The sequence below is a fragment of the Desmodus rotundus genome, chromosome 1, assembly GCF_022682495.2.
Source record: "Desmodus rotundus isolate HL8 chromosome 1, HLdesRot8A.1, whole genome shotgun sequence".
Taxonomy (NCBI): domain Eukaryota; kingdom Metazoa; phylum Chordata; class Mammalia; order Chiroptera; family Phyllostomidae; genus Desmodus; species Desmodus rotundus.
This window is the reverse complement of record NC_071387.1, coordinates 98199935-98211282: the sequence shown is the minus strand read 5'-3', so window position 1 is coordinate 98211282 and position 11348 is coordinate 98199935. Positions and strand designations below refer to the sequence as shown.

At 59.8% G+C, this 11348-nt stretch overlaps 1 protein-coding gene and 1 long non-coding RNA gene across 3 annotated transcripts; one reads left to right on the top strand and one right to left on the bottom strand.

Annotated features, from left to right (window-relative positions):
* Nucleotides 1-622: 622 nt before the first annotated feature.
* MCRIP2 (MAPK regulated corepressor interacting protein 2) lies at nucleotides 623-6011 on the bottom strand. 2 transcript variants are annotated; one of them, XR_011651437.1, is made up of 6 exons: nucleotides 5878-6011; nucleotides 5655-5772; nucleotides 2463-2586; nucleotides 1576-1703; nucleotides 1238-1339; nucleotides 623-1006 (listed from the first exon to the last, which is right to left on the bottom strand). XR_011651437.1 is itself a non-coding variant. In XM_024553411.3 (5 exons), exons 1-5 carry the CDS (start codon nucleotides 5927-5929, stop codon nucleotides 936-938), a joined length of 471 nt encoding a protein of 156 aa, XP_024409179.2. In that variant the 5' UTR covers nucleotides 5930-6011; the 3' UTR covers nucleotides 623-935. The 2 variants fall into 2 exon arrangements, 1 of the variants encoding a protein (XP_024409179.2); XM_024553411.3 differs by lacking the exon at nucleotides 2463-2586.
* A 156-nt stretch (nucleotides 6012-6167) lies between these two features.
* Nucleotides 6168-10213, top strand: LOC123479010 (uncharacterized). Its single transcript, XR_006654459.2, has 3 exons — nucleotides 6168-6288; nucleotides 6765-7003; nucleotides 10012-10213. It is a non-coding gene; the product is annotated as an uncharacterized lncRNA (long non-coding RNA).
* The last annotated feature ends 1135 nt before the right edge of the window (nucleotides 10214-11348 follow it).

Genomic DNA, 11348 nt, shown 5'->3' with positions numbered 1-11348 from the left:
GTCCCCAAGTTCCTGCGGCCACTTCCGAGTCAGGACCCTATTGGGGGTTCTGGCACAACCAGCTGCGGGATCCAGAGAGGTTCCTAACTCGTTTTGCGGTCCATCCCTGTATCTGAAATGAAACGCAACCCCAGTGGCGGGCCACACCCTCTGAAGGGGCGGGCGTGCACACCTGGGTACTCCATTTCATCTTCTCAGCCGCCCAACAAGCTAAGCAGTGCCCCACAAGCCCCTAGGGCCCAGCAATCCCCGCTCCCACACTCAAGCCCAGGGCTCTCCCAAGTCTGTGGTGCACCTTCGTCCACTGTCGCATGCCAGATCTGGGAGACAGGACCATGGGTCCTGAGACCTGGGCCCAATCCTGGGGCTCTGGGACCCCATCCCAGGGCCTGTTACGTGCAATAACATCTCTGGGCCTCCAAGCTGGGCTTAGCACCTGCCAACACCAACAAGCAGAGGAAGTGGGAAGGGGGGTGAGCTGGGGTAGGGAGGGTTCACAGACTTTCAAGGAGGATGGGCTGGCCCCAGCACCGCTGTCAGGACACAGGAGAGCGCCCAGGCACAGCGGAGAGGATGCCCTACCCCCAGCCCCCACCACACCAAATAAAAGGCACTCTGAAAAGACAGTTTCTTGACTTTATTAGTCTGGAGCTCCACTGTGCCAGCCCCAGGGGCTGGTCCCCAGGCACAGTGAGCAGGATTGAGGTCAGACAGGTTCAGTCCCTGGCCCCAGGCAGCCTGGGACAGCTGGGCCAAGGGGTCAGAAGGTACAAAAGTCCAAAGCTGGCACTTCAGGTGTGGCCGGCATCCAGCCTGGCCCAGGGAAACACGACCCGCAGCAGTGGGTATACAGGGTGCCATGGTCCTCTCCTCGCAGAGGGTCTGCCACGGGCAGAGCCAGGCCTGTGCAGGCAGTGTTCCTTCCAAGGCAGCAGCTAGGAGCAGTTAGTGATTCTAGCCAGAAACTGCTGTGCCCACCATTCATCCAGGTCGATAGGCACGAAGTCTGTGGGCAGAGCAGAGGGCTGAGCAGTGATGGTGCCTCCCAACCTCTCTGCATCTCTCCCCTCAAGCTGACCCCAAGCCCCTCACCCCGACTCCAAATGTGGCAGGTAACTGTGAAGATGTGAGTCAGGTTCAAGTCCCCTCTGCTATTCCCTGGGGCTAGGACGTGGCAGGGACCAGGTCAGGGTGGGAGGGAGTGGAGGGGACTTCCTGAGGGTGGGGAAGGGCTCACTCTGCAGCCTGGGGTTGGGGGTCCTCTCCACATACTGCACAGGCCTCGGACTGCTGTCACCGGCTGGGCCACCACCCAGCTGCTGCTCCACTTGCTGCCAGGCTGTAGGGAGAGGGCAGTCAGGCTGAACCAGGCCCCTGGGACCCTATCTATCCCCCAGAGCCTGGTGGCCACTCTGGACCACAGCCCAGAAGTGGGAGTGGGCAGCCTGCTGGATGGTCACAGGATAAACAGGCCCAGAGTCCAGGAAGAATCCAGCCCTCTGGCAGCTGCCAAGTCAGGTTACAGTGGGGAAGAGGACCAGTGGCCCAGGCCATACCCTTGGGCCTCAAAACTACCTTCGGACACAAAACGGACGTTCTCCTCGTGGGCCAGTGTGTAGGTCTCCTGGGTCGCCTCGATGGATGGGGATGTGGTCGGGGGCCGCCGGCCATTCACTCGATTGAACACGAGCCTTGGCCCTGGACTGTGGAAAGAGGGAAGACATGGTTGGTGACTGTCCAAGCCTGGGTAATGCCTGGCAGAGTCCCAGGAGTGGCCTCAGGCTGCACCCACCACCCCCAGGCCAGGCCCAGCCTCAGCCCTTCCTTGAACTGCAACCTTCCTACAGCTGGTGACCAAGGCTTCTCTCCTGCTGGCCTGCGGCCCCAGCAGCTCAGCTCACACCTGCAGCCCCTGGCTGTGAGACATACCTGTGTCCCAGTCCCCCAGCAGGGCTCCATGCTCAAGGCTCTCAGGCACCCCCTGCCACCTGCCTCCCACCTCTCCTGGACTAGCCAGGCCTCCAACAGCCCAGGTTCTGACTGGAGCTGTGACCAGGTCACTCTGTCCCAACCCCACCCGCCAGGCACAGTTACTGGCCATCTTCTCTTCACAGAAGCTTCTCCATCTTGCCAATGCCCCAGAATGGGAAGAAGAGCCCAAACAAGAGTCCAGTGGCCTCTGCTCCAGGCTCCATAGGGATGAGCCCCAAGGGATGGCACCCAGTATGGGGTAGGCCATCCTGCATGGGGAGGGTGTGACTGCAGCCCTAGCCCATCCCTGCAGGCCCCAGACAAGGGCAAGGCTCTTGCCCACAGGGGTGGGAATGCTGAATGAGGAGAATGCCCCCAGGTGCTGGAGCTTGGCCCGGTGGGCATACTATCTGCAGTGGGCCACTGGTCCCATCCTCGCCAGCTGGACCCAGGGCAGTGATGGGCCGTGGAGGGAGCGGGGCCGCACCTACAGCAGGAGGTGGGAGCCAGGAGTCCTGGGCTGCACGTGCCACTCCGCCAGGCACTCGCCTGCTCGCCATCCTGGGCTCAGGTGCCCCACCGCCGCTCGGACTTCCTCCTTGGCCGAGAGGGGCACTAAAATAAAGAGGAGCGTCTTGACGGGGCACCAGTCCTGCCAGCTCTGGGCTGCAGGGAATCTAGAGGGGCAGAGCTCCTCCCAGTCTGAGCTGCACAAACCGTAAGGCGTGACTTGGACAGCCTCTCACCTGCCCCGCCCCCAACCCCCTGCAAGGCTGCAAACTTCAGGTAAGTTTGCAGGCTGGTAATTGAAGACGGAAAAACAGAAGGGAATTGCAGCCCTGGGCTTCAAATCACAGGGACCAAGGTGGTGGCTGGCACCCGCCTGCCCCTCCAGCCTGGCCACCCCCTGCCCACTGCGTGCAGTTACTGTGGTTATATAAAGCCCATACTCAGGCCCTCTGGGGGAAAGGGCTCGGGCTCCCACGTGCTCCTGTGGATGAAGGCCACCCAGTGCCTGCTCCCAGGGACACTGCCAACAGGCAAGCTCCAGCCCACAGCACTCGAGTCTCTGCTCAGCACCAACAGGGGCATCCTTTCACCTAATCCCCTCCACGATCCTCAAGGTAGACCACCTGCTGGTTTTCAGCCCAAGAACCTGGGCTCAAGAGGGAAGTGGCCTATCCAAGGTCACATGCTGTGAGTGGGTGGCAGCATCGGGACTTAAGTGCACATCCGTCTGACCTCCAGGCCCATTGCTCAGCACAGGCCCCAAGCCCCCTTTACTACCCGCCTGATTCCTGCACCTCCGCCAGAGGTTCCTCCACCTCTGGTGGTCATGTGGCCCCATTTTATCTTCTTCCAAAAGTTTCTGTCACCTCCATTGATCTGATTCTCTCTCTTGTCTGTCTCTGACTGGGAGGAAGAGCTGCGAGAGGTACAGACCCACGTGGCCCGTTCACCACCACGGGCAGCACCCAGACCCCATGACCAGATAGAACCCAAGCCCAGACATTAGCAGGTCCGACACTGTGAGCACCTGCAGAGCACCAGGCCTGCAGGATGGATGTAGCAGTGGCCCAGACAGCCCCTTCCTCTTGGACAAATTGGGGTGAGGATGGGGGTTAGTGAAAAGGCTCTGCAGAGAAGAGAAGAAAGCAGGGAAGGTGGGCAGGAAGTCAGGGTGGTTAGCGAGTGGCCCCATGAGAAGGTGCAGGAGTGGAGGAGGGCTGGCTGTTCTGGCCTCCCAGTGGGGTGTCTTTAAGGCCACAGGGACTGGGAGGGGGCAGTTCAGGGAAGGGGGAGTGACCTAGGAGGGAGGGGCAACCAGTAAAGCCAGCACACGCTCTTCCTGCTCACCACTTCTCTGCACCCAGCAGGATACAGGGTTACCCTGGATAGGCAGCCCAGCTCCCTCAGGTCCAGCTTGGCAGAACCCTACTGACCTGGGACCTGTCCTGGCAGGCTGTATGTGCCGGGCTGGCTCAGGGCATGCTGAAAGACAGGTCAGGCCTCTTTGGGAGGTTTTGGGGGTTTTTGTTGTTGTTGTTGTTGTTGTTTTTAATAGAAAGGGAAGAGAGGGAAACATCAATGTGTGGTTGCCTCTCATGCGCCCCCTACTGGGACCTGGCCTGAAAGCCAGGCATGTGCCCTGACTGGGAATTGAACCTGAGACTGTGGTTCACAGGCGGGCACTCAATCCACTGAGTCACACCAGCCAGGGCAGGAGTTTTAAGGCCTCTGTACTATCTTTCCCACATCCTTCAACAGCACTCTCAGCCCTGCCACAGGGCCTTCCCCAGCGGGGGGGCCGTGGAGAGGACAGCAGGGAGTTTCTCTAGGTAAGAAGGTAGAGAGCACCCTGGGCCGTTCCAGCCCCAAGCTCCCTGACTGGGTGACCAGCGGTAGCTACATACCCACGCCTCACTTCCGCCTCTGGGAGGTAAGGTGGCTGTGAGGACTGAGGTCCAGGACATGGAGCAGTGTCACAGCACAGCCTGGGTCCCTCCCCAGGAGGTCATGCTTGTGTCTGGCCTAGCACATTTTCCTCACTAGGACTGTACCCCAAGTTATCAAAATGCCCCCAGCAGAAGACCCCTGGGAAGGAACTCAGCCCAGAAGGGCCCCCACAGGGTGCCCCCACCTGTGGCATTTGAGGCCTGTAACTGAGGGAGAGGAGCAGGCTGAAGGACAACCCAACCCTCCCCCTTCCTGCATGTGCGCCTGCATATCCCTGACCTCCTGGCCAACCTGGGAGGCTGTTTGTCCTCAACTTAGGAAGACCCCTAGCCAGCACCCTCCCCCTCAGGTCCTCTTCAGCACTGCCTCTGGGGGCCTCGAGCGTGCTGCCCTCACCCACAGCCTAGGCCAGGAGCCCTCAGCCTGTGCGGGCCTACACCAAAGCCAAGAGCCCAAGAAATGCATAGATTACTTGAAGCCAAGGCCAGGGCTTGGGCCAAGTAAAAAGTTTGGCTGGGGGTGGGGTGAGGCAATCTGACCTCCAGGTAGAGTGGAGGCCCAGCGTCCAGCACTGAGCCTCCTGTGGCTGGCCTCGGGCTCCTGGCACCAGCAAAACTGCTGGTCAGAAAGAGCAGTAACTGCAGTCCCCAGCGAGCCCTGATCATCTGCAGGGCAACCCGGTGTTTGGGGTGAAAGGCAGAGGAGGGCAGTGGTTTGGCAGGGCCAGAGGGGAACCACATGCGCCCTTCACCCAGTGAGCTCTGCAAGTAGGAAGCTGGTAGCCAAAGACAGCATCCTTGAGGGCCAGCGCCCTGGGCCATGCTGTACCCGAGGAGTCCTGAGCAGCTCGCCTTAAACCTTGGCCTCTGAAGCCCAAGGTCGCCGGGACATTTGATTCAGACGCCTAAAGTCCCTCCGACCTTGGAGCTACTCAACTTTCTTTCGGGGTCCCACAGGGCCCGCAGTAGGAGTGTCTAGCACATAGAGCCTAGCCCCCTCGGACCCAGCTAGGTGCCAGGTGAGGGAGAAACGCTGAGGTGTGGGGGCTAGAGTAGCTCGCGGGGGCGGGGCGGACGGGGTCATTCTGCCCCGCCCCTCCGTGCCCGCCCGCCCCCAGCACGTGGTCGGGTCTCCACTAACCTTTCCCCAAGGTCACCCTCCCAGCCCCAGGGCGGCCGGAGGGGGGAGGGAAAACTGGACTCCGGCCTGGGCCGCACGAGTCTTACCTTGACAGGGGCCAGGGGCCTGGTGGCTGCGCCCGCGTGGGTGGCGGAGTGGGAGGCGTGGACTGCCGGCATTTCAGGAGCTCGCCGAGCCTGCTTTCTACTTGCTGCTGCGTGGGCCCTGCAGGTAAAGGGAGGGCAGGTCAGCCGCCGCCGCATCTGGACCTTGGGCTGTCCAAGCGCACAGACCCCTATCTGGCCCAACCCGCCGCCCGTCCCTGGGCACCTGTGCGGCGCTGCGCAACCAACTTGCTGGGCCCCTTAGTAATGGTGTACATGGTGCGGAGGGCCGCGCCCGCGCGTTGCTCGGACGCACGCCCTCGCCTTCCAGGCCCGCGGGCAGGTCCCGCGCCTCCACCGGAGCTCGCGCTAGGCGGGCGCAGTGGGTGCTGCCCCTTTAACTGACGTCCAGGCACGACGGGGAGGGGACGAGCCCGCTACACGCCCCCCGGCTCTTAAAGGGCCCGCGCGCTTTGATTAGGCTCCGGCTCTTTGCCGGAGTTGACCAGAACCAGCGCGGGGGAGGGCACAGAGGAGACCGCGAGAACAAGCGTCCCGCCCCACACGGCCCAAGGCCAAGACAGAGGTAGTGTCATGGGACCTGAGAAGCGAGTCCACTGCGCTGCCCGGAGGCCAGGTGAGCCAAGGGGCGAGCCTCAGATAGCGGATGAGTCTCGCCCAAGGCCCTTGCTTGGTCAGCAGTGATGTCCAAGAAGCCGGCGCCCCTGCCGTTAGCAGGCGCTGGGGTGCTCTGCGCGCGCCCTGGAAGGGAGAGAGCTCACACTCTTGTCGGTGACCTCAGCCAAGGGGCCTAGATGGGCGGGGCCAATGTGAGGGGTCCCTCTTGGCCTGGTATTGGGACTGAGGGGGTCAGAGAAAAGGGGGTTGGCCCACTGGGGTTGGGCAGTTGACAGACTCCCTCCGAATCTTCCTTCCACCCCACGAGACAGGAGCAGTGGGGTGCATTCTGCTCGCTGTCTAAGCCTCCATGCACAGGCGCACCCCCAGCTTCAGAGTCGGGGAGGCCATTTACCAATCCAGGAGCCAAGTGGAGATGGCATGTGGTGAGAGAGAGGGTGGGTACGGCCGTCCGGCTTGCCTTTCATTCTGCAGGGAGAGAGCAGCTGCCCTGCCCACCGTCCCGGAGGCAGAGAGGTCTGCCGCAAGACCCACAGCACTGACGTTACCTCAAGGCTCAGGAACCAGGCCTGGGGAGGAGGGGATGGCACTGCACCCAAACCCACCTGGCAGATCTATCAAGGAGAGTTCTACACCACAGGGTTCCTTCCTGAGAAGCAGATGAAGGTGACCTTCCTCCCCAGCTCACAGGCTGCTCAGGGCTGTCCCAGCTTGTGAGTTGGGGACCTAGTGGGGGGAGGGGGAACCAGACCACTCTGGGTTCTGGGTTTGTGAGCCTGAGGGCCTAGATTGTCTGCATTTGTTCTGATTCAATTCTTAGCATCCTCTCACCCAAGAAAACAGACTCTGCCCTGCGTTGTCCAGGGGTAGTGGAATCTGCCCCCAGGCTTATGCAACCACCTCCGGCCCTCAGGCGTCCTGCTCAGCTCCTACAAATATTTGAGGAGGCTCTAGCCAGCCGGTACCAGGGCCTGGCTGTCCAATGGGACCTTGCTGCACCCTCGGAGTCGGGGAAAGGGGGCTTGCCCTCAGCACAGTGAACCAGTGGGTTTCTGGAGCAAACCCAGCCCTTTACCCCACACCCCACCTTCAGAGCAGAATGGTTTAAAGCCTCCCCGCCAAGCAGAGCTGAGAGGCCAGGGCAGATAATAAGCAGAGGCCACAACGGGAAGAGGAAAGGGGTGTAGAGGAGAACAGACCAGCAGGAGGGACCCCTCACCAGGCCACCCCATGTGCCTGTGTAAGGTGACCAGGCCTGCTCAGAGACCCTGAAGGAGGCTTGCTTGCATCCCGGGGCTGGCTGGGCTGTCTTTCCTGTCATGTGCCCCCCCCGCCCCCCCCCCCCCCACAGCCCTTTAGCTCTGCATCTTCTCCGAAGCAAGGCTCAAGGACAAATGCAACACCCCCCCCTGCCCCGCTCCCGCCCCCCCACACACACCAGCTGCCTCCTCAGGCCGAGCTAGGCCTCTGACTCCGAGGGGCAAGATGCGGGCTGGGCCTCTCCGACAGGAGTGTGGACAGGGAGTCCAGGATTCCCTCTCCACCGCTGCAGTGCCCATCCCTCCCCGCAAAGTATCAAGGCCAGGGTGTTCCTGCATCATCTGTGCTGGCCTTGGTGGTGGTCTCGAGCACGCTGCTCACTTGCACTCTGGGGAGACGCCACAGGGTGAGGGGTCTGAGGTGCCTGTGTCCTGAGGGTTTGTGCTCCTGGCAGAGGGAGCGAGCCGCTGGAGTGCATCCCCACCTGAAGTGTGGGTTCTCTGAGAGCTCCTCAGGCTGGCCTGGGTGAGGGGAAGGACAGGGCACGTTAATGAGCAGGCGGTCCCAGCCTTTGCTGAAGCTGGTGGCCAAGGCCTCAAGGCTATAATGTCCTGGCCCTGCCCACAGGCCTTGTCTGAGGTCAAAGGTTTGGTCCAGAGCCCTGGGGAAACCAGCCCGACTGGAATGATCCTGACAAGCGGGAGGGGAGGGGGTGCAGGTCAAGCAGGGAGCTAGAGGGGTGTGAGAGAGCCCAGTGGTCTCCAAGAGACCCTAAGCCAAGAGGATAGGGGAAACTGAGGACAGAGGAAGGCCAGGTTGTGGGGGGCACCAGCCAGGGGGCCCAGGCCTCGCCCAGAGGGGCCTTACCAGCCTCATTGCTCCCAGAACCCTACTATGAGCACAAGACACACCCTGGCCTGGGGACAAAGCCTGGCATCCAAGGGGCACGGGATGGGTCTGGCCAGAGCCCCCAAGAACTCAGCTTGGTTCTCCTGAACCAATAGGAATCCCAGTCAGCACAAGGTTCTGCCCTCCCCAGCCCTGCCACCTCCTCCCTGGCCTTCCCGGGTGGAGAGATCGTTCAGTGACTTCACTACTGTGGGACCCTGAAACTAGATCCAGCCAGCTTCCCCTAAATCCCCTCAGAGACCGTACAACAGACCCTTCTCCTGCACTCCAGGCGTGCTGGGCTGTGCTAGTTCCTGGAACAGGCCATCGCCCTTCCCCAGGCGAGCGTGTGTTTCTGCCCTGAGCTTGGGCAGATCTCAGGCCAGTACCCCCACCCACCTTACGCTGTCCCCTAGAGCCCCCTAGCCTGCCACGTTAAGAACTGTTAACCTCTCTCTCTGCTCTCTCAGCCCGGGGAAATTTCATGTAACACTCTGATCATCCTGTCCTTAAAGCTGGGTCCTGCGGAGGCAGCACTTTGCAGCCAGCAACTTTCCCTATTAGAGGTTAGAAACCCATCCTGGAGTTGGAGAGGGAGGGGCCTCAGCCAGCACGCAGAAAACAGGGTTGTTGGGGTGAAAAAAGGCCTTTGCCTCACTGACCCCAGTTATCGTAATAAAAACAGGTACTGCATTTCTCTTTACAAAGATGCTCACACCCTCGCCTTTCCCTCTCAGGCCTGCACCTTTACTTTTCTTCCAGACTCTAAGGGTCTCCTCGGGACTTGCAGCCTGGAGAGCAAACAGGCAGCAGCAGCTCGTCCCGGGCTAACACCCTGAACCTGTCCCCATAGCCCCCCTTTCTCTGACTTTGCAGTGAGCTGACGGCAGCGTCATGTCTCCCTATTAACATTTCTAGAGAGCCACAGCAGAGCACCGCCTAGGCTCTCTCTTGGTGCTTCTTCTACCCTAAAAAAAAGTTTCTAGATACAATACTAAAATTTTATGTAAAAGAAGAAAGAAGTTTACCTTTTCAGCCATCCTTAGTACCTTTTCCAGCTCTGAAAGCCAGTCCTCGCCAACCCAGGCCGGAGAACGGGCTCCTGCCAGTGGAAGAGTGGCCAGTAGCCCTCAGGGAAGGGCTCTGGCTGGACACTCCCACACCCACTGCCCAGTTTCTAGGGATTGCCCAGTCCATTCCCAAACCTGAGTGCAGTGGTTTGAACGGTGGCCCCCAAAAGACATGTGTACCCCAAACCTCCGAATGTGAACTTATTTGGAGTAAATAAGGTGAAGTTTTCGAGATAAGGTCATCCTAGATTAGGGTAGGCCCTAAATCCAACGAGTGTCCTTGTAAGAGAAAGGGGAGGGATATGTGGTCGCAAAGACACATGGAGGAGATGGCCCGGTGAAGACGGAGGCAATCTGCAGTGAGGTGGCCACAAGCCCAGGAATGCCTGGGGCCCCCAGGAAGCGGTGAGGAAGGAAACTCCCATGGGCTTGGAGGGAGTTGACACCTTTATTTTATTATTATTTTTTATCCTGACCTGAGGACATTTTTTCATTGCTTTTAGAGAGAGGTGGGGACAGAGAAACGCATCAGCGTGAGAGAAACATCCACTGGTAGTCTTCTGGTACGTGCCCCACTGAACCCTTGGCCTTTAGGTCTACAGGATGCGCTCCACCCCAGTGAGACACACCAGCCAGGGCTGGCATCTTTAGTTTGGATTTCTGCTGTCCAGAACTGAGAAAATAAATTTCTATTGCTTTAAGCCACCAAGTGTTAGGGTAATTTGTTACAGCAGACATACCAAGGGGAACGAGAGTGGGTAAGGAAGCCGGAGGGGAAGCACCCGGGGTATGTGGAGGACCTGGGAGGATGTGAGGACCCGGGAGGATGTGAGGACCCCAGTCTGGCTGGTGAAGGGGGTTCAATGAATGGTGGGCACATAGGCCTGGGCCCTGCTGTTGGCTCTGGCTCTCTTGGGGCCAGCACTTGGGGTTGCTTCCCCCACAGCCCCTTTGCGGGTAAGTGTGACTGGGAGGAGGTAGGGAACCTTGCCCGGAACCACTCGGTCACCGGGCACTTCCTGAGCACCCCCTCCCCGCCCCCTGCCCCGCACAGGTCCCAAGACAGGTCTGGAGGTGAAAGTGCAGTAGCGGATGTGCCTCCCTTGAAGGAGGAAGTGAATCGGGCCCTGGGCTGAGGCCTGAGGCCAACACCAGAGGGAGGTGCTGCGCTGTGGGCACTCTGAGTCTGATACTCGTCCAAGACGTTCCAGAAAACGTGTGCTCACGTGTTCACATAAGCTCATACATGCACACATTCACACCCTGCAGCAAAGCCTGCCACTCGGCCTCGTCCAGCTGCATCTGTCCCCAGCTGAGCTTGGTGAGTGCAGATATCAGCTCACACAGCGTCCAGCCTACAGTGATGGATGTGACAGGTAGTTATCAACCCGAGATCAAGTACTATTAAGCTAAAATTGTTGCTGGGCATTTGGGCAGTTCCTTAAAGCAGCCCATATGACATGGGGGAAGCAGGCAGATGGGTCAGTCTCAGGCTCGCCCCCTCTGAATGGACACGGGGTGTAAAGGAAAACTTTCTATATAACGCTTCTGACATCAAACACGTCGTCACCAAGCAATTCTCCAGTTCTCTATGCTTTTGACAGGCCAGCTATAAACTGGGGTTCCCACAACGGACCTCGTCAGATTCCATAATCAGAAGGGCTCCCGGAACTCAGGGAAGTGCTTTCCTTAGGTTTATTGATCTACCATAAAGGACACATCTGGGGAACAGCAGACAGAAGATGCAGGGGGAAGGTGCGGGAAGGGTTCGGAGCTTCATGTCCTCTCTGGGAGCACTGCCCTCCCAGCACCTCATGTGTTCACCAGTCCAAAGGCTCCC

Bases quoted from the DNA above. Each gene is read 5' to 3' on its own strand.
- MCRIP2 (XM_024553411.3), bottom strand. From the start codon at position 5,929: ATGTACACCATTACTAAGGGGCCCAGCAAGTTGGTTGCGCAGCGCCGC. The intron at 1,704-5,654 runs GTAAGACTCGTG...CTCTTTCCACAG, and splicing joins GGCCCCTGGCCCCTGTCAAG to TCCAGGGCCAAGGCTCGTGT. The intron at 1,007-1,237 runs GTGAGCCCTTCC...CTCTGCCCACAG, and splicing joins CCCCAACCCCAGGCTGCAGA to ACTTCGTGCCTATCGACCTG.